Source organism: Anabrus simplex, chromosome 1 (assembly GCF_040414725.1).
Source record: "Anabrus simplex isolate iqAnaSimp1 chromosome 1, ASM4041472v1, whole genome shotgun sequence".
Lineage (NCBI taxonomy): Eukaryota > Metazoa > Arthropoda > Insecta > Orthoptera > Tettigoniidae > Anabrus > Anabrus simplex.
The window spans coordinates 743,575,475-743,596,754 of NC_090265.1; the positions used below are offsets into that span (position 1 = coordinate 743,575,475).

General features: G+C 40.4%; 1 protein-coding gene across 1 annotated transcript; it reads left to right on the plus strand.

The window, feature by feature from the left end:
• The first annotated feature begins 16,896 nt into the window (after window positions 1-16,896).
• Window positions 16,897-20,977, plus strand: LOC136857470 (uncharacterized). The gene is made up of 2 exons (XM_067136146.2): window positions 16,897-16,983; window positions 18,838-20,977. The coding sequence occupies exons 1-2, from the start codon at window positions 16,915-16,917 to the stop codon at window positions 19,774-19,776; spliced, it is 1,008 nt and encodes a 335-aa protein (XP_066992247.2). The 5' UTR covers window positions 16,897-16,914; the 3' UTR covers window positions 19,777-20,977.
• The last annotated feature ends 303 nt before the right edge of the window (window positions 20,978-21,280 follow it).

The following is a 21,280-nucleotide window of genomic DNA, read 5'->3' on the forward strand; positions in this document are numbered from 1 at the left end:
AACGCTCTCCGCGTTCATTTCTCACCCCCATACCGAACAGTCCAACCATAGGTCTCATATGTCTATCATCTATATTCTTACCTATCTTCGCGTGAAAATCCCCTTGGATGACTAATATTTCCTTTTTAGGTATACTACTGATGGTATATTCCAGCTGGTCATAAAATTCTTCTATTTATTCTTCTAGTGAAACTGAAAGTGAAACCTGAATGATGTTGATGTTACAAGGAGAAGCTTTCATCTTAATACTGATGATTCTATCACAGATGGACTCATAACCCACAACAGCATTGTTAAGATTCTTCGGAATTATTACAGCGACACCATTACGACTCATATCCTCACTTCCAGAAAAATATACTGTATTATTTGTTTGAGTCATAAAATGGCCACAGCCTCTCCAATGTGTCTCACTAAGACCAAGTATGTCCAGATCATGGAGTTTCATTTCTCTTTCAATGATGTGAAGTTTTCCCGTCTGCAAGAGACCTCGTACATTCCAGGTTGGTATTCTTCAGACGACTCGTAAGGATGGTTTAGATAAACCTTCATATGCTGAAGCTCCTCTCAACCTTGTCCCCCCCCCCCGGAGATCCGACTGGGGGACTTACTCCGGAATCTAATTTGAGATTGAATGAAGCCATGAGGTTGTCTTGGGAAAATAACAGTGGCAGTTTCCCGTTGCCTTCCACTGACCCACAATTCCTGTCTGCTCACCGACCCAGTTTCCAGCTGGGATTGGATACCCAACCTTCGACTGGGTTGCTCGGCTTAACAGGGGCACCGCGTGTAGGTAGAAATGGAAGAATTGAGGTGTGAGAGGTTGAGAGAACTCTCTTGGTGAGTTCTTATAATCGCATCACACCCCCATTTAGCCAGAGTCTCATGGTGATCGCAGAGACTCTCCCTAGGTCGCTTCCCAGGGATTTATATAAACAGTTCGCCCTGCTTGGGCGTGATTAAGATGTAGCCTTCTCCATCAGATTTATTTTTTTCTCCTCATCCATAATTGACAGTTTCCCTATTACAGTTTAATTGCTTCTACGAGTCATACAAAGATCAGTCTTGGGTTTCTGAACTACTATGCTACTGCAAAATGTACGCCAGATGGAATACCAGGACGAGAGTGATACAGGAATTCTCTGTAATAATTAGAACTGTCTGAACGTAGATGCTAGTTGGGAGAAGCATGAGATCACTTCTTCATTTTGTAGGGATCCGAGCTGGCATGACACGTGCATTTTGTTCACTGAAATTATTCATAAAGTTGACTGCATGTTTACGATCATCAAAATGAATAGATTTTTGAATTTTGAGGCTGCACCCCTTCTTTCTTGAATTCTTCCTTTGATTTTTTTAGCCTCTTAGAGCCACATGCGAGTAAAAATTTAAAGAATGATTGACATACCTCCTGCCCTCTGAAGTGATAAATTGTGTAAATTTCTTTCCTGTCATATTTTATTCTCTTAGTAGCTGTCGTCATTGGCTGGTTTCATACTAATGCATTCATCACACACTTCTCCACGGTATGAAAAGCACTGAAAGACTGCATCGGTATGGTAAATATTTCAAGCAGACAGGATGTTCATGAAACCTATTAATTAAAAGTGCCCAGCTAAGGTTTATTTATCATAAGATACCCGAGTGATCATACGTATCAAAAAGGAAAATTCCGCATTTTACTCCCCTGAGTGGTTTTTTACAATTATTTCGTGAACTCTTGACCAAAAAGTGGTCCCTTTTCTTACGCACGTTTTCTTACGCAGGCACACAAATTTGCTATCTGAGTCATCAGTCTGATGCAGCTCTCCATGCCACCCGGTCCCGTACTAACAATTTCATTTCTACATAACTGCTGCATAATACATCTGTTCTAATCTGCTTGTCTACCGCTACCGTTCTTACCACCCACACTTCTCAGAAAAACTAACTGAACAAATCCTGGGTGTCTTAGGATGTGTGCTATCATTCTACCTCACCAAATCACTCTCCTCTCAACAATTCGATTCAGTATCCCTTAGTTCGTGATTCGCTCTACCCATCTCACCTTCGGCATTCTTTCGTAACAGCACATTTCAAAATCTTCTATTCTCTTTCACCTGAGCTAGTTATCGTCCATGTTTCACTTCCAAACAATGCCACGCTCAAGACGAAAGTCTTCAAAAACATATTTCTAATTCCTATATCAATGTTCGAATTGAGGAAATTTATTGTGCTAGCCTGCATTTTATGGCCTCGTTACTTCTTCATTCATCTGCTTCCTTTAAGACCTCATTTCCATATCTAATATTTCCTACATCACTAGACTTCATTCGACTGCACTCCATTACTTGTGTTTTGGATTTATTTACTTTCATCTTGTACTCTTTCTCCAACACTGTGCCTATACCATTCAGCAACTTCTCCAGATCTTCTGCAGTCTCAGATAAAAATAACAATATCATCAGCAAATCTCAGGCTTGTAACTTATTTTCCTTGAATTGTGATTACTTTTCCAAATTCCTCTTTGGTTTCCTTTACTTCCTGTCCTATGCAACCATTGAAAAGCAGATAACAGAGACTGCAACCTTGCTTCACTCCTTTCTAGATTGCTGATTATTGTTTTCATGCCCTTCAATTCTTATCACTCCAGACTTCTTTGTACATACACTGACTGACAGAGCAAATGCAACACCAAGAAGGAGTGGTTCGAAAGGGATGAAAGTTGGGGAAAAAACAGAGACGGCACGGACGAATAATTGATATTTATTTCAAACCGATATGCAGGTTACACAATGCGCACGGCATCGACTCAGTAGGATGTAGGACCACCGCGAGCGGCGATGCACGCAGAAACACGTCGAGGTACAGAGTCAATAAGAGTGCGGATGGTGTCCTGAGGGATGGTTCTCCATTCTCTGTCAACCATTTGCCACAGTTGGTCGTCCGTACGAGTCTGGGACAGAGTTTGCAAACGGCCTCCAATGAGATCCCACACGTGTTCGATTGGTGAGAGATCCGGAGAGTACGCTGGCCATGGAAGCATCTGTACACCTCGTAGAGCCTGTTCGGAGATGCGAGCAGTGTGTGGGCGGGCATTATCCTGCTGAAACAGAGCATTGGGCAGCCCCTGAAGGTACGGGAGTGCCACCGGCCGCAGCACATGCTGCACGTAGCGGTGGGCATTTAACGTGCCTTGAATACGCACTAGAGGTGACGTGGAATCATACGCAATAGCGCCCCAAACCATGATGCCGCGTTGTCTAGCGGTAGGGCGCTCCACAGTTACTGCCGGATTTGACCTTTCTCCACGCCGACGCCACACTCGTCTGCGGTGACTATCACTGACAGAACAGAAGCGTGACTCATCGGAGAACACGACGTTCCGCCATTCCTTCATCCAAGTCGCTCTAGCCCGGCACCATGCCAGGCGTGCACGTCTATGCTGTGGAGTCAATGGTAGTCTTCTGAGCGGACGCCGGGAGTGCAGGCCTCCTTCAACCAATCGGCGGGAAATTGTTCTGGTCGATATTGGAACAGCCAGGGTGTCTTGCACATGCTGAAGAATGGCGGTTGATGTGGAGTGCGGGGCTGCCACCGCTTGGCGGCGGATGCGCCGATCCTCGCGTGCTGACGTCACTCGGGCTGCGCCTGGACCCCTCGCACGTGCCACATGTCCCTGCGCCAACCATCTTCGCCACAGGCGCTGCACCGTGGACACATCCCCATGGGTATCGGCTGCGATTTGACGAAGCGACCAACCTGCCCTTCTCAGCCCGATCACCATACCCCTCGTAAAGTCGTCTGTCTGCTGGAAATGCCTCCGTTGACGGCGGCCTGGCATTCTTAGCTATACACGTGTCCTATGGCACACGACAACACGTTCTACAATGACTGTCGGCTGAGAAATCACGGTACGAAGTGGTCCATTCGCCAACGCCGTGTCCCATTTATCGTTCGCTACGTGCGCAGCACAGCGGCGCATTTCACATCATGAGCATACCTCAGTGACGTCAGTCTACCCTGCAATTGGCATAAAGTTCTGACCACTCCTTCTTGGTGTTGCATTTGCTCTGTCAGTCAGTGTATTATAGATAATCCTTCGTTCTCGCTGTCTGATCCCGATTGCCTTTCTGAAATAGCTGGGTCCAATTAAGATCTACGAATGCCATGTACGTGGCCTTGTCCTTCTTAATTCGATCCTCTAAGATCAGGCGTAAAGTCAAGACTGTTTCACGTGTTCCTACATTTCTTTTGAAGCCAAACTGATCTTCTCCCAACTCAGATTCAGCTCGTCTTTCCATTTTTTCGTAAATAACAAGTGTTAAAATTTTGCAAGCGTGAGATTCTAAACTAATGCTGCGGGAGTTTTCACACTTGTCAGTACATGATTTCTTCAGAGTAAGTGTGACAACCTTCTGTCTAAAATCGAATGGCACTTCTCCTCTATCATACATCTTACATACTAAATGGAATAACCTCCCCACACTGGTTTCTCCTATCGTGGTTAGTCATTCTGAGGGTATGTCATCAATCCTTCGTTCTCGCTGTCTGATCCCGATTGTTTTTCTGAAATAGCTGGGTCCAATTAAGATCTACGAATGCCATGTACGTGGCCTTGTCCTTCTTAATTCGATCCTCTAAGATCAGGCGTAAAGTCAAGACTGTTTCACGTGTTCCTACATTTCTTTTGAAGCCAAACTGATCTTCTCCCAACTCAGATTCAGCTCGTCTTTCCATTTTTTCGTAAATAACAAGTGTTAAAATTTTGCAAGCGTAAGATTCTAAACTAATGCTGCGGGAGTTTTCACACTTGTCAGTACATGATTTCTTCAGAGTAAGTGTGACAACCTTCTGTCTAAAATCGAATGGCACTTCTCCTCTATCATACATCTTACATACTAAATGGAATAACCTCCCCACACTGGTCTCTCCTATCGTGGTTAATCATTCTGAGGGTATGTCATCAATTCCAGGTTCATTGTTCCTATTTAGGTCTCTGTCCAATTCCGATCTCGAAATTGGGTCTTCCATTTCATCAACATTAACAGCCTTTTTTGTTCCAGAACCTTATCATCTAAGTATTTCCCTTAATAAAATTGCTTAATACGTTCTGTATCTTCCTGCCAACTTTCTGCCTTGTCTTCTATCACTTGAAGTGATTTTCCATCTGAGCTCTTAATATTCACACACCTCTCCAAAGGTTTCCTTGATTTTTCTGTTTGCTGCAACTATCATTCCTACAACCATACAAACATCAACATCCTTACACTTCCCTTTCAGCATCGTTTCTTAGCTGACCTACACTTTCTATCTACTTCATTCTTTAACCGCCTGTATTCTCTTAAGTCCTCCTCAGATTTTGCATTCTTCGCCTTTGGTCAATAAGATCTAATAGCCCTCGATATATCCACCGATTCTTATTTGATCTTACCTATCATCCTAACCTTTCTTCAGCAGCCCTACTGATCTCATTCTTCACGACTGCAACTATCATTCCTACAACCATACATACATCACCATACAACTCACCTATGGGTTTCCTTCAGCCTTTTCATTTAGTCCTTGTGACACATGTTCCTTGAAATAATCCCTCGCACCCTTTTCCTTCAATTTACGTAGATCCCACCTCCTTGCAATTCTTTCTTTCTTCAATTTCATCAAATTCAGGTGACTTTTCATGACCAACAAGTGATGGTCATAGTCCATGTCTGCTCCTGGGAACGTCCTGCAAACCAACACCTAATTTCCGAATCTCTGCGTAATCGTGAAGAAGTCTAATTGATACCTTCCAGTGTCTCCATGTCTCATCCGCGTATACAGCCGTCGTTTGTGGTGTTAGAACCGAGTATTAGCAAGGACTAAATTATGATGACTGCATAATTCAACTAGCCGACTTCCTCTTTCATTCCTTAGTCCCAGTCCGAATTGCCCTGCACCATTACCGTCTCTTCCTTGGCCTAAAGCTTCATTTCATTCTACAATCACAATTGCAGTCTCATCCCTTTTGACATATTCTATTAAATTTTCTGTCTTCATATAGTTTAGCGATATTTTCCTCTCTGCTGAACTAGTGGGCGCTGTTGTGCTACGCATTGGCTCGGTGTCTACCTTGACGATAATAATACGTTCAGTATGCTGGTTGTACCGGGAGCTACACCTCAAGCCCGCACATTTAAGAGAAGCGCCTTAAGAAACACTACCTATCAGACGAATCTTGAAACTGCTAATACATAAAGTTGGGACATTGATCAGAAGATGTCACTACTGAATAACTGAGTAATATGTTATTTCAAAGTTTCCTAAACTGACTGGATTCATTTTTCTTTGTTTTGGTGTACACCAAGAAGTTGGAACTTTTATCCATAGATATCTCTATAAAAACAGCGGTCATGCACTCCGGTGCATGGTGGAATAATTAATGATTTGAAGAAGTTTTGTGTTTATAGGTTTTCGCAACTAAGTTGACTTTCATTTATTTTGATACAGTAGTTAAAGGTTTGCAACACTTCCTTTTCGTGCCGCCAGCTTTGGAGTCTGGCGAATTAGAAATTTTCTGCATTTATTTTTCAGCCAATCAGAGGCGTCTTGTAACTTTTTATTCTTCGGCAGGCAGAAGATCAGCCCAGGTAATGGCCACCAGTTTTATATCTCTGTAGCTATCTCCGCAGACTTACCCGAGGGGAAGGTGCTAATTTCTAACTATGTAACCATCCGTTTCCTAAGCATGTAAACCACTTCTTCTCATGTTAAATTTCATAAAGATTTAAACTGTAATTCGGGGATAAAGAGTGCGTTACCCTCTCGAGTTCACCTTCAATTTATCTTGAGGTGACTGCGATTTTGTATGTTTCTCTTCTGTAAAGCATTAATTAACCTTTCTTTCTAGTCACCTCAGTGGCTTGGGATTAGCCTCTGCATATCGGGCCGCGAGCCCAAGTAGGGTTTTATTCATGGTTTCCTAGGAGCGCAAGTGTACGCCTCTATACATTTTGAGTTTGGGCAGTAATGTTAACATGTTCTTCTTCTTCACGAAGGCCCAGTAGTACGGGTACTATATACCGCTGTATTAACTAAATTGTAAATGGTGGGTCGTGCGTAGAGAGGCCAGAGATTATAAGATTCTTGTAAATTTGCCTTGTGTAGGCTGTAAGAAACTGGAAGCCAGTCTCCTTTGTTGAATTCAGAGAGCATGTAAACTCTTTGCTAATTTTAGTGTAATATTGAGTGCTGCTTTTGGAAGGCCGTAAATTGTATCGGTTGGAGCAAAGCGCTCTGGAATTTTGTGTCTAATTAAATGCTACTTTGGCGACATTGTAAACTTGTAAATTTGGGGCTTGAAGCTCAAAACTGTCAAATTCCCTATTTTGGGGTTTTCTATTCTGGTAACAAAATTGTCATTGTACCTGATACATTGGTTTCTTTTCACTAAGTGAAGAATTTTGTTAAGTTTGAGATCTGAAAAGAAATATAACCTATATTCAAAGTTTTAAATTAATTTTTGATACCGTAGTTAGACCCATTCAAGCCCACACCTATTTTCACCTCTCTGCGTTCCACAGATACCCGGAACACTGGTCATAGTAGCTTACCCGCTGCCCTATTTTCTTGTTCAGTATTAAACGAACTCCTGCATTTCCCATGTTTGATTTTTGTGTTAACAATTCTGTAGTTGCCTGACCAAAAATCCCACTCTTCCTGCCAACGAACTTCACTTATATCAACTTCACCTAAATTTAGTCTATCCCTCTTCAGATTCTCCAACCTGTTACAACGATTCAAATTTCTAACATTCCACGCTGCGACTCAGAGAATGCCAGTTTTCATCTTTCTGATGATTGCCCCCTCTCGTGTAGTCCCCACCCGGAGATCCGAATGGGAGACGGTTTTACCTCTGGAATAATTTACCAGGAAGGAAGCCATCATCAGTACATCATTCAGTCATACAGAATGTCCTTGGGAGTTAGTTACAGATGTAGTTTTCCGTTGTATTCAGCCGTGTAGCAGTATCACCAGAGCTAAGCCATATCAAGGCCATATCAGACAGTCGTTCAGACTGCCGCTCTTGCAATTTCCCTCTTTCTATGAACCATTCGTTAGTCACGCGGTTCACGAGGAATAATAATAATAATAATAATAATAATAATAATAATAATAATAATAATAACTGACAGTGAGTTAGGCCCCTCCGGCTACTCAAATCGTACGCCGGCTCTTCTGCAGAATTCACTACTGCTAAATTCATGACCTTTTTGATGCGAGAAGTTTCATCTTTAAGGAACAGATGTCTCTATGTGTGCTGCACTATCGCCGTCTAGTTTCAAGGACTTTAGCTACTTTTGTATTTGTGAGTTTGATCCTGTAGTAGTCTATGGTGCCACCCCTGCTCCAATCATATTGCTCCTCTCCTCTCCTATCGACCAATTATCGTCTTCTCTTTCTTTTCCTTCTCGTATGTTCGACTTATAAGCTATTTAAGAGACTATTTTGCTGTATTCTGGGTCTTTTCAGGCTGTGTTGAGCATCTGAGTGGAGTGTCCCTCTGAAAGGGATATCGATGGAGTTGGAGGTGGGGGTGGGGTTTCACCTAGCGTGAGAATGGAGTGACAAGATAGGCAGATGTGATTTAGTTGCATGTGTACCTACGGAAGACTTCTACAACCTCCATAAAATGTAATGTTTCCGTTCATCTTTATATCTTACTTTTCTCGTAAGTAGGCTTCCATTCTCTGTCTTCGGACTTCGAAGTTTGCCGCGATGGGTCCTTCTGAAATACAAGGAAGCACGAGTGATATACCCTCCTTAAACTTCCTCTCTGCTTACAATTTGGTGACCAAGTATTTTTGCTAACCATTAAAATTGAATATCTTCCTTTTCCATAACTTAGTCACCTGGTAGCATTGACTAGCCTCTGCTTTGTGGGTCCTTATGCCCAAAGAGGTATTTTCTGTGGATTGCTGGTGTTTTTGCTACGTTCATTTTGGTTTTTGGCCCTTTGTGAATTAAACCTTTATTGTTCTCTCTTTACTTCAGTGGCCGTGTAGCGTGGGCTTTCTGCTCCAGTTTTCTACAGATCTGTATTCCGTTGTAGTGTATTAGCATGTTTACTATTGCTTTTCAAGCAAAGTGTGTTGCTTTTTCGCTTGGCAATGCAATCTTTTGGCCCATTTGAGGGCATTGTGCAAATTGTATTCCAGGTTTCGCGAGCCTTATAAAATGTTGTTAAATGGACTTCTGAGTTTAAGACCCTTGCCTTGTATGTTTATTAATGGGTCCCAGACCCAGCTGGTAAAATGCATCAGGAGCGACGGCTTCCTTCTTGATAGGTATTTAAATTGCCCTTTTCTAAACTGTACTGATAAATTAACCCCTTATGTAAGGGCATGTATGACTTCTTCTCCTGTAATGACCTTCTGTGCTCGTGTGGTGTAGATTACTCTGAATTGTTGAGCTTTTTCTTGTAATTGATCTCAGAGCTTTCGAGCTCCCTTTGTCATAGAGGTCTCTTTCGATGTTTGAATATCCTGACTTTGTAATATTACTGAGCCTTGGGTTCTCGTTGTTGTTAACTGAGCTTCCCGCTCAACATCTATACTGTCTATTAAGTTGTTATTGTAATATTTGAAGTTTATTTCCGTTGGAGAGAAAGAAAAAAGAAAACATACATTTCCGAAATTTTAACAGGTTTCCTTGAAATTTAATTTTGGTTTGTCCTCTTCAACCCTCACGCTTCCTTCCTCTGTGAACCGCGGAAAAGTCCGTAGTAATAATAATATCAATATCAATAATAATAATAATAATAATAATAATAATAATAATAATAATAATAATAATAATAATAATAATAATGGCGTACTGAGTGAGTATTTGGGACACGTAGCTGTCAGCTTGCATTCGGGAGTTAGTGTGTTCGAACCCCACTATCTGCAGCTCTGAATATGGTTTTCCGTGGTTTCCCATTTTCACACCGGGCAAATGCTGAGGCTGTACGTTAATTAAGCCTACGGCCACTTCTTTCCCACTCCTAGCCCTTTCCTTTCTCATCGTTGCCATTAGACCTGTCTGTGTCGGTGCGACGTAAAGGAACTTGTGAAGTATATATCAGGTAACGAAGTTGTAGACTTCGTGAAGGCTGCTGTGCGATGGAGATCCACCACTGATCTCTATACATGGATCGCTGATGGCAGCTCTCCGCTGCAGGGGAAAGTACGCCAAGTTGAGCGCGCGGTTCGCCATGTTGGCGTACCCATCCTAGAGCTCTCCTTATGGGGAAGCAATGATTATATAGTCAATTTTAAATCGCAATTAATGGCGCGTTGGAATAATTAAAAATATAGCGACATGTTCACTCAAAGCATAAGGACATTGGGATCACTGACACGTCGTTCCGAGGTCAGTAAATCTCCGGGATAGCAATAAAAATGAGTGTATAATAATGGCCGACTAATATTAACTTAGGTACTGAATACATGCAATTAGCGATCGGTAACACAATACGAGTGAAAATCAGTTTCTGGAAACATTGCTGTAAATTGTATACATGTATGTCACGAAATTATGCATTCTTAAAATGATGTACCTATAAACGTAGCTTACTATACAGGCCTAGATTCGACATACCATAATCGGTGCTTGATAATGAATTCCTGTTTCCTGTTTCTATGAAATAACGCGCAGTGTATCAAATTAAAATATAATTGAAGCAAATGTACACATTCTTAAAACCAGCAAATATTCAAAACTTGTCAATATATCACATTACCTGCAGCTTAATTTACTATTACAGACCTCTTTAATTAAATTCAGCTACCAAAGCAATATTGATGGTCATCATCAGAAATATGTAACACCAGTTAAATGAGCCCCAAATACCACAACTAGTATAATGGGATAGCCTAAAACACCCACCACACTTTGCCTTCTCCCACCACTCCAGTGTCTGAAACCTATAATTATTACTGACTAGCAAGATACCCGTGCTTCGCTACGGTATTATACTGAAATATATAATTGAATGCGTAACGTTTTATATATAATCCGCCGAAATTCGCAATCTGACTCGTTTTCTGAGAGATTACGGCAAAGTTCCTCCCATTTTCAATTTTTATTTCCAGCAATCGATTTCGTACTTCCTGGGCTCGGTCCAGGTATTCCACCCATCAGTTGGCTCCCTAAATCTTTGCCACAGCAAGATACAAGACCGCTACTTGGCGGTAAATTACATCTGCTGCCGATGTCATTGTTGACAATGTGACCAGCACCATTGTCGCGCGTAGGCAAATGTGCGGGATTTCTGGCGATACGAATGACATACTTCCGTGGATTATTGAGCTTATTATAGAGGTGAACAATTTGACGGTCAGTCTCATTCCTATCGCTTATTTCAAACGTGTTTACATTTTTATTTATATGCCAGGAGAATTTACTGTAATCTAAGAACATTCTCCGAAGGAAAAGATGGCTGTTGAAAACGAACCCAGGAAAGATTAAAAATGATCGGTTTATGATTAGAATAAATACATCGAAAATCTACAGCCTGTTTCCAGTCATTCGATATGGTCAAGAATGGGATGAATAAAGCCCCATCTAGCGGCGACAGTAGGAATTTTCCCGGCTGCCGAAGCACTCTTCTGGGGCAATGATCGATGAATGACAAATGAAAGGAAATATTGGACAGTGTTGCTGGAATGAATGATGACACGGAAAACCGGAGCATCCGGAGAAAAACCTGTCTCGCCTCCGTTTTGTCCAGCACGAATGTCACGTGGTATGACCGGGATTTGAACCACGGAACCCAGCTGTGAGAGGCCAGCACGCTGCTGCCTGAGCAACGGAGGCTCCTTATAAGTACATTATGTACAGTAAAATCAATTGGTCTCACCTCCTTTTGCACCCCACCGCCGTTAAGTTTATTTAACACCCCCCCCCCCAAAAAAAAATTAAAGAAGGCGTGTTTCTTTCTGTTTAAAGGAGATACCAAACACCAATGTTTACGTCTATTACCTTCAGTTTTGAGATATAAGTATCCCCATAAAAATAATTTTTTTTCACTTCCTTTGTAACTCCTCCTCCCCCCCCCCCCAAAGTGAATTTTCCAGCAAAAAATACTTGTTTCTTTAATGGCAAAGGATCTTCTAAATACCAATTATCACGACTCTTCTTCAGTTTTTGATTTATGTGTCCTAACGAAAGGAATTCAACTCCTTTCCACTCCCGCCTCCCAAGATGGTTCCCCCCCCCCAAAGCGCGCTTTTCTTTGCTTTTAAAGGAGATCAAAATACCAATTTTCACGTCTGTAACAACTTTAGTTTTTATTAGATGTATGTATTCTCATAAAATTAAGTCAATTCATTTTTCAATTATTTTACCCCCCCCCCCCTTTCATTGGATTTTCCGAGAATATGTGTTCCTGTACTTTTAAAGCAGATTCCAAATATCAAATTTCACGTCTGGAACATCTTCATTTTTGAGATATCAGTAGCCTAATTAACAGAATTCAATACCATTTTCAATCACTTTTACCCCGCCCCTCCAACCAAGTGGTATTTCCGAAAACTAAAAATACACGTTTCTTTATTTTTAATAGAGATAAAAAATACCATTTTTCACTTCCGTAACATGTTAAGTTTTTTGAGATATACTGTAGAAATTCTTATTTTAAAATTTCAAACCTTTATTCTTCCCTTTAAGTGGAGTTTCGAAAAACAAATCACCTATGTCTCTTTACATTTACAGGAGATTCCAAATACCCACTTTTTACGTCTGTAACATTTTACGTTTCTCAGAGATTCTGTAGATATAGTCTTTCGAAAAATTCACCCCAATTTGTCACTCCTGTTTAACCGCCATTAATTGGATTTTCCAAAAGCAAAAAATTACGTGATTCTTTATTTTTAAAGGAGATCCCATATACAAATTTTCAGTTCTGTAATATCTTCAGTTTCTGAGATATATGTATCCTCATCAAAGACATTCAACCCATTATTCACCCTTTTACACCCCTCCTATTGGGATTTACAAAAAACAAAAAATATGTGTTCCTTTATTTTAAGGGAGATTCTAAATACCAATTTTTACATCTGGAAACTTTTAAAGTTTTAAGATGTAGACACACTCATTTAAAAATTCAACCCCCCTTTTCACCCCCCCATTATTTGGATATTCCAAAAACGAAAAAATACTTGTTTCTTTATTTTTAAAGTAGATCTCTAATACCAATTTTCAGGTCTGTAATATCTTCAGGTTCTGAAATATATGTAGCCTCGTTAAAGGAATTCAACCTCTTTTTCATCCTCTTCCACCCTTCATATTGTCCGAAAACAAAAAAATACGTGTTTATTTATTGTTAAAGGAGATTCTAAATACCAATTTTTACATCTATAAACTTTAAAAGTTTTGAGATATAGATACATTCATTTTAAGAATTCGCCCCCATTTCACCCCCCTCATTAATTGGATTTTCCTAAAACAAAGAAATACGTGTTTCTTTATTTTTAGAGGAGATCCCAAACACCAATTTTCAATTCTGTAAAATCTTCAGGTTCTGAAATATAAGTAGCCTTATTAAAGGCATTCAACCCCTTTTTCACCCTTTTCCACCCTTCCTATTGGGATTTTCCGAAAACAAAAAAATACGTGTTTCTTTATTTTTAAAGGAGATCCTAATACCAATTTTTACATCTATAAACTTTAAAAGTTTTGAGATATAGATACATTCATTTTAAGAATTCGCCCCCTTTTCACCTCCCCCCCATTAATTAGATTTTCCAAAAACAAAAAATATGTGTTTCTTCATTTTTAAAAGAGATCCCAAACACCAATTTTCAGGTCTGTAATATATTCAGTTTCTGAGATATAAGTATTCTCTTTAAAGGCATTCGACCCCTTTTTCACCCCTGTTCACCCCTCCTATTGGGATTTTCCGAAAACAAAAAAATACGTGTTTCTTTATTTTTCACGAAGATTCTAAATACCAATTTTTACATATGTAAACTTTAAAAATTTTGAGAATAGATGCACTCATTTTAAAAATTCACCCCCTTTTCACCCTCCCATTAATTAGATTTTCCAAAAACAAAAAATACGTGTTTCTTTATATTTAAAAGCGATCAAAAGTACCAATTTTCAGGTCTGTAATATCTTCAATTTCTGAGATATGAGTACCGGTATCCAGATTAAAGGCATTTTACCGCTTTTTCGCCCTTTTTCACTCCTCCTATTGGGATTTTCTGAAAACAAAAAAATACGTATTTCCGTATTTTTAAAGAAGATTCTAAACACCAATTTTTACATCTGTAAACTTTTAAAGTTTTGAGATATAGATACACTCATTTTAAAATTTCACCCCCGTTTTAACCCCCTTAGCGACGGAATATCCAAGAATCCTCTCTTAGCGAGCACCTACATCTTAATATGAATATATACCCAAAATTTCATTTCTTTATGTCCAGTAGTTTTGGCTCGGCGATGATGAATCAGTCAGTCAGTCAGTCAGTCAGTCAGTCAGTCAGTCAGTCAGTCAGTCAGTCAGTCAGTCAGTCAGGACAAGTTATTTTATATATATAGATGTAAATAAGGTCTAGAATTCCTCCAGACTTCATTTTCTAAGATTTTTATAAGGTCACGTCAATTATTTCATCAAAACCGTCAGTTTAATTATGACAAATAAATAAAAATATAAGTAAATCTTTACTTGCAGTTAATGTTCAGTAAAACTGAAAACAGTGGCTATACATCACTTCTAAGGCGTGCAGTTTGTCCATTTTTATCTAAACAGTCTTCCTCAACATGATGGGAGCAGAGAACAGCTGTTTTAGAAGGCTCCCAAGTCTCCCGCCTGATACTCCTAATCCATGATCTTAGATGTTTGGGTTTCGAGAAAGGAAACCTAGAAAAATTGCCATTTTGCTCCCAGAATATGCGAAATAAGATACAATAAACCTAAAACTCAAAACACTACCCTAGGAAGATTATTATGTACAGTATAAAACTCACCGATGAAATGATTTCTCCTTCTGCTGATAGTTTCTGTTTGTACATCCATAAGCTGAACACTGCGGTATGTTAATACCCGGTAGGATGTTTCTTCATTCGGATTTCACATAAATACATGCACATTTAAATTTAATTTTGTAATTTACAAGCAGTGTCCGCCTCTGTGGTGTAGTGGTTAGTGTGATTAGCTGCCACCCCCAGAGGCCGGGGTTCGATTCCCGGTTCTGCCATGAAATTTGAAAAGTGGTATGAGGGCTGGAACGGGGTCCACTCAGCCTCGGGAGGTCAACTGAGTAGAGGGGTGTTCGATTCCCTCCTCAGCCATCCTGGAAGTGGTTTTCCGTGCTTTCCCACTTCTCCTCCAGGCAAATGACGGGATGGTACCTAACTTAAGGCCAAGGCAGCTTCCTTCCCTCTTCCCTGTCTCTATCCCTTCCAAACTTCCCATCCCCCAACAAAGCCCCTGTTCAGCATAGCAGGTGAAGCCGCCTGTGCGAGGTACTGGCCATACTCCCCAGTTGTATCCCCGACCGAAAGTCTGAATCTCCAGGACACTGCCCTTGAGGCGGTAGAGGTGGGATCCCTCGCTGAGTCCGAGGGAAAAACCAACCCTGGAGGATAAACAGATTACGAACAAACGAATTTACAAGCATACTAGAAGGCAACAAACCTAAATTCATAAAATACACTATACTTCTTTTGAAATAACACAGCACAGAACACCCGTAGAACTACAATCAAGGGGGTTGGCGTCACTGAACTAAGCATAAACAAAGCAAGCCCGCTCCTCGTGGTCTATTCAATGGTTCTACTGCACCGTGCGCTCGCTGCCATCTTACTACGCCAATCATCTTCTATTCGGCTTACTGCTACCTAAGCCACCAGCCATCCATGTATAGAGATCAGTGAGATCCACCACTGAAGTTAACATGGCAACTACAATGCGTGAAGTGCCATGAGTTCTGACCACCCATTAAAAATCGACAAACTTGGCCTCGGTCGAACCCACGACCTTAGGATCGATACTAGGTCACACTACATACACTGTCGTGGGAGGCGACAATAAGAATGAAGAGATAGTGTATAGAATTACTGAGAGAAGAACGCTTTGGTTAAATTTGACCACAAGAAGAGGCAGATTGGTACGACACCTAGGAGTTGTTCAGTTAGTTTTGGAGGGAAGTCTAGGTGGTGAGAACGGTAGGGGTAGAACAAGGTATAACTAACAAATTAGAGTAGATGCTGGATGTAGTAGTTACGTTTGTAATTCGTTACTATGTTATATTGCAGGATTTAATCGTTGTGAGATGTCAGCAAAGTTCTAGGAGCTTGAGAGGTAAGCAATTGAAGAAAGCATTGAATATTGAATATTTCTGGAATCAACAGTTTCCTTAAGCAGGCTAAATAGTACATTTGTGTATTGTGAGGAGGAATTCAGTCGAAAGTTCATGCATATATCCAACATTTTGAGGGTGTATTCGATATTTTGCACGAGTGTCATCACGACGTGCGATTTCTTTGTTAGAGATTCAGTTGGAAATTTTCCATAGACGTCGTTTTTCCACTGGAAAATAAGCCAAGACCTCACCTGAATGTCAATACAAGTGTTCCTACGGTCGGAATCAGCCTTTGAAAGGCCATACACCACTCTGTACTGTATGTCGTACGATTTCTTTGGCTCTGGTCGAGGGAGTGTTACGCTGCATGGAAACGCGTGTACTGCCTACACACTTTGGCCCTTGGCCTTATACCGGAAGAGCAGCAGTAATTGGGGAAACGAGTAGCGATGTGCCGCACAAACACTTGCTTGTGTTCGAGAGATATCTGCATGATATCCCGCTGACTCACAGGATCAATGTTGGTCCGAGAAGCACGCCTCAGTCGCTATAAAAGTTTCCGTAGTGAGGATCAGAAGCATTCAGTCTTTCAAAGGCCAGCACCATGAAGACTTCTCTCAGTATTTACCTGCCCATCCTAGTAAGCTGGCTCATCTACCAGGCCGCTACCATTGTAAGTAGGACACTCACCAAACGAGGGATCTGTTTGGCAGTGTTCGCTGTTAGTTATTATATAGACTATCTGTGTTTTCCCAGTGTTAACTTATGTTAGCATCTAGGCGACCATCCCATCTTAATTAATTAAATATTATATTAATAGCATATATATTTTATACATAGATGACCAAGATTTCATACAATATAATATGTTTTTTTTTTACAATTGGCTTTACGACGCACCGACACAGATAGGTCAATGGGATAGGAAATGGCTAGGATTGGGAAGGAAGCGGCCGTGGCCTTAATTAAGGTACAGTCCCAGCATTTGCCTGGTGTGAAAATGGGGAAACCACGGAAAACCATCTTCAGGACTGCCGACAGTGGGGTTCGAACCTACTATCTCCGGAATATGTTAGCTTCTATTGAAAAAGATAGAGAAGTATTAGAAAAACAATATGTTGATATACGTTTTAGTTTTGTATTGACTAAAATCCTGTTCATGTTGTCAAAATCTTAGTTTCGGTATAAATTTCTTCACGTAACTTTAAGATAGAACAGTGCATACACAAGATGACTGGTCTGAGCCACTCAGTACTATCGTTAATTTACGATTTCCATTAAATTTAGGACGTGTTAATTGATTGATTAATTAATTAATTAAAATTTATTTATTTATTTATTTATTTATTTATTTATTTATTTATTTATTTATTTATTTATTTATTTATTTATTTATTTATTTATTTATTTATTTATTTTTATTTATTTATTGCGCACTGCAGGACTTAGTGTCCTAGTTACAGTGGCAACCACGTTACATAAAATACAATTAACATGGTGATACTTATATCCAAAATATGTTGTAATTTTACCTAACCCAGTCTTCTATAATATCAAAGTATTTTTCCAGAAACTAAAGAGCCTTATATTAATACGGTGAAAATACACGCGGCAAAGTAAAAATACAAAAGAAATTAACCTATTCACGCACGAGCACAATAACATTATGGAACTTCACCTTACAATACGCAGTTCTTACAATGACTTCATACAATTGCGCGATGAAGTTCAGTTAGAAACTCACGGATTGGCAGATTGCAATCAAGGCCACGAATGGCACCGTTGAAGATAATACACAGCCTGTTTACGGGCGTGTTATTATGGGCACACGGCCTGATTTCTTCATTTAAATATATTATGATATTTTTGGAACTGAAGCGAGGTACATGGAAATTTAAGAGAGACAGTGGTTCAGGATTATAAATAGCATACTTCACTGCATCCTTCCGTCTGCGAACTTCTATATTCTCCACTCTGGAATTTAAAAGCATATCACTATAGTGTGGATAATAGCCAGATTTTTATATATACGAGTACTTTAAGTAATTTTAAAATTTTTCAATCTGACAGACATAAATTGACACCTTGGGCTCCAAAGGACTATGGTACTGAACAGACGAATCCAAATTTGTCTGTTATTGAAGGGTAATTAATTCTAGGGTCTTGTATGACTCAGCTACCACTTTCAGTATATGTGAGTTGACATATGTCCAGTCCATTGCAAACAGCTGCCATGTTAAATGACGACTCATAATTTTTGAAACAACTGAGCTCACTTTTTAATTTGATAATATCTAGCAGTTATATTGTGTGAATTGCTATCAAATGTTGTCAGTTAACTTTTTATTTCATAAAAGGTCCACCTATGGCTATTTCTTGTTGTGTGTGGCACTGAGTGGCGCTATCAAAGGTGCTAGTCACTTTCTGGTCCAGTGAAGAAAACACTCCTCATCCTGGTTCATTGTGGTACAGTGATTGGTTTTGAGCCTTCATGCTTATTATAACGTGCTGACACATGTATGTGCAGGTCGAGGGAAGCTCTTTGGAGGACGTTGCAGCTCCGGTACAACTCAAGAGGATTGTACACTCTCCCGGCGTCAGGAAAGCTGGATGTGGTGTTTGCGGTGGTGGTGGTGGATGTCGGTGTGGTGAAGACAAGATCCGCATCAACGTGAGGATCCCTCGTGGTCCCTGCCGTTCTGGAGATATTCCTTTCGGAGGACTCTTGGGATCTGCAAGTTACGGCGGCGGTCTGCTCAACTGGGGCACTTCTGGTTTCGGCGGTGGACTGTCCAGTTTCGAAGGGCTTGGACGAGGTGCCTGGGGAACTAGCCTAGGAGGATTGGGAAGTGGTCTGTTGGGAGGATGGGGTGGATCACATGGCCTGGGTGGAATTGGGTGGGGAGGTCTTGGAGGTCTTGGGTTTCTTGGAGGTCTAAGTGGTTTCGGCACAGGAAGTGGTGGTCTAGCTGGTTATGGTAGAGGCAGCTGGGGAACTCATGGTGGCCTAGGAGGATGGTCTGGAACTGGTGGACTTGGTATTTATGGAGGTCTGGGAGGATTTGGTAAGGGTCTCGGAGTGGGATCCTACGGTTTGGGAGGAGTAGTTGGTGCTAGTGGAGTGGGATCCTACGGTTCGGGAGGAGTAGTCGGTGCTGGTGAAGTGGGATCCTACGGCCTATCTGGTGCGAGCGTTGGAAGTGGTCTTTCTGGAGGTAGCTCGGCGGGTTTGACTGTTACTGGGTTAGGAGGAAATTGGGGATCCAGTCACGGAGGTCGCTTGGGAACATACGGAGGTGTAAGTGATCTTGGCACTTATGGGTCGTACGGAGTTGGGGGAGGAGTAGTAGGCACCACTGCTCTTGGTAAAGGTTCGTCCAGCCACGGAGCAGCTGGTAGCACCCTCGCTGGTACTGGATCATGGGGTGTAGGAGGAACATCCGGTTCCGTAGGTTACCACCACTAAAACTCGATTATCACCACCAGAATTCGAAAATTCATTCGCATCCATTCTCAATGAAAGATGGCGCACCCTGAATAAAGAACTGTCGTAACTGTAAAAAAAATGTTGATTTGACTTACCGATACCTCGAAACGGAATTTTGATAGGTCTGTCTTCGTGTAAAACTGTTGTAACTCTAACTTAATTATAATTTAAACAACAGTCAAGGAATTCTATAAATGTTGCATACCATAGTTACATAACTGGCATATCTCTAGTTACGATAGTCCGGTCTTTGTTAGGTTTAAACTGTTGTTCGTGAAGTAATTCCCGATTCCTGAATACTGCGCAATTTGATTTCTCGAGCTGATTTCTCAAGAAACACAGATATTGAATTACGAACTTTTCATATCCAGGGTGCGATTTTTTTAAAATGTTACTGTTATTTTATGCAGCGCATGGTCATATAATACATACGTATTACTGTTTACCATTTATTGTAGCAAAATGTTACCTATCCTACCCAAGAAATATACCTTTTATTTAACATAATTTTGTAAACAATGGAATCGAAGAGATTGAGATTGTCGAACATAGTGTAAGATGAGCCATACTTGCAAACTGTGATTCATTTATCCTTGAAGTTTCAGAGTATCCTAACGAATTGTAAACAGTAAAACTCAGAATCCCATGCGTGTTCAGGCAGTTTCTAAAGTTGTAAATGGGGATGAGCATGTTTTATGAAGACTGGTGTGAAGTATTTATATTTAAATTATTATTTATAGTAATAATAAACGTGTTCAAAAATTGATAGTTGTCTACCAAGACTGGAAGAATTCATGTCGAAGATTTGATTTTGAAGTAAGTTGTGGAAGAGGAATTTCAAACTTCAGACGGCCGCAACTATATCCAGGAATCAAGTGATGGACCGCAAAAATCATTTGAATTTCGTCAATGAGAAATTATGAACAGAAAATATATGTAAATGTACAAGCGTATTGCTTGCTCAAGATCTTTAAAACAAAAGTTTAGAAGGAACTCTATGCACAGTCAGTTTTCCTTAGACTATACCAGTACTTCAATAAAAGAAAGGTGACCATTTTAACATGACCTGAATCTTAATTTATGTACGTAGTGGTAAGAAAACGCAAATATATATGTGAGTACAAATTGTATATGTTAATAGTCCTGATGATGAGATATCCAATAAATAATATTAATTGTACTCAAGTGTCGTATTATTTATGTAAAACTAGGCCCTCTCCTCTCTATTATAAGGACAAGTAGCTAATAACCACAAGATGCTCACATGATGCGATACCCCGAATATTACGCTCTATCCCGTCCATCAAGTTTAATTTCTGGAGTAATCTCAATTCCTTTTCAGCAATGCTTGGAATAAAAGTAGCAAGTTTACTATTTCATTCTTATAATTCAAAACATTTATAGATGAAGAACCATCATTTTGTAAGGCAAATTAACTGGTTATGACAATAGTCATAAATAGGATTCGGAAGATTATGACCTA

Coding starts and splice junctions, on each gene's coding strand:
- LOC136857470 (XM_067136146.2), top strand. CDS start 16,915: ATGAAGACTTCTCTCAGTATTTACCTGCCCATCCTAGTAAGCTGGCTC. Junction 16,984..18,837: donor TCTACCAGGCCGCTACCATT/GTAAGTAGGACA, acceptor ATGTATGTGCAG/GTCGAGGGAAGCTCTTTGGA.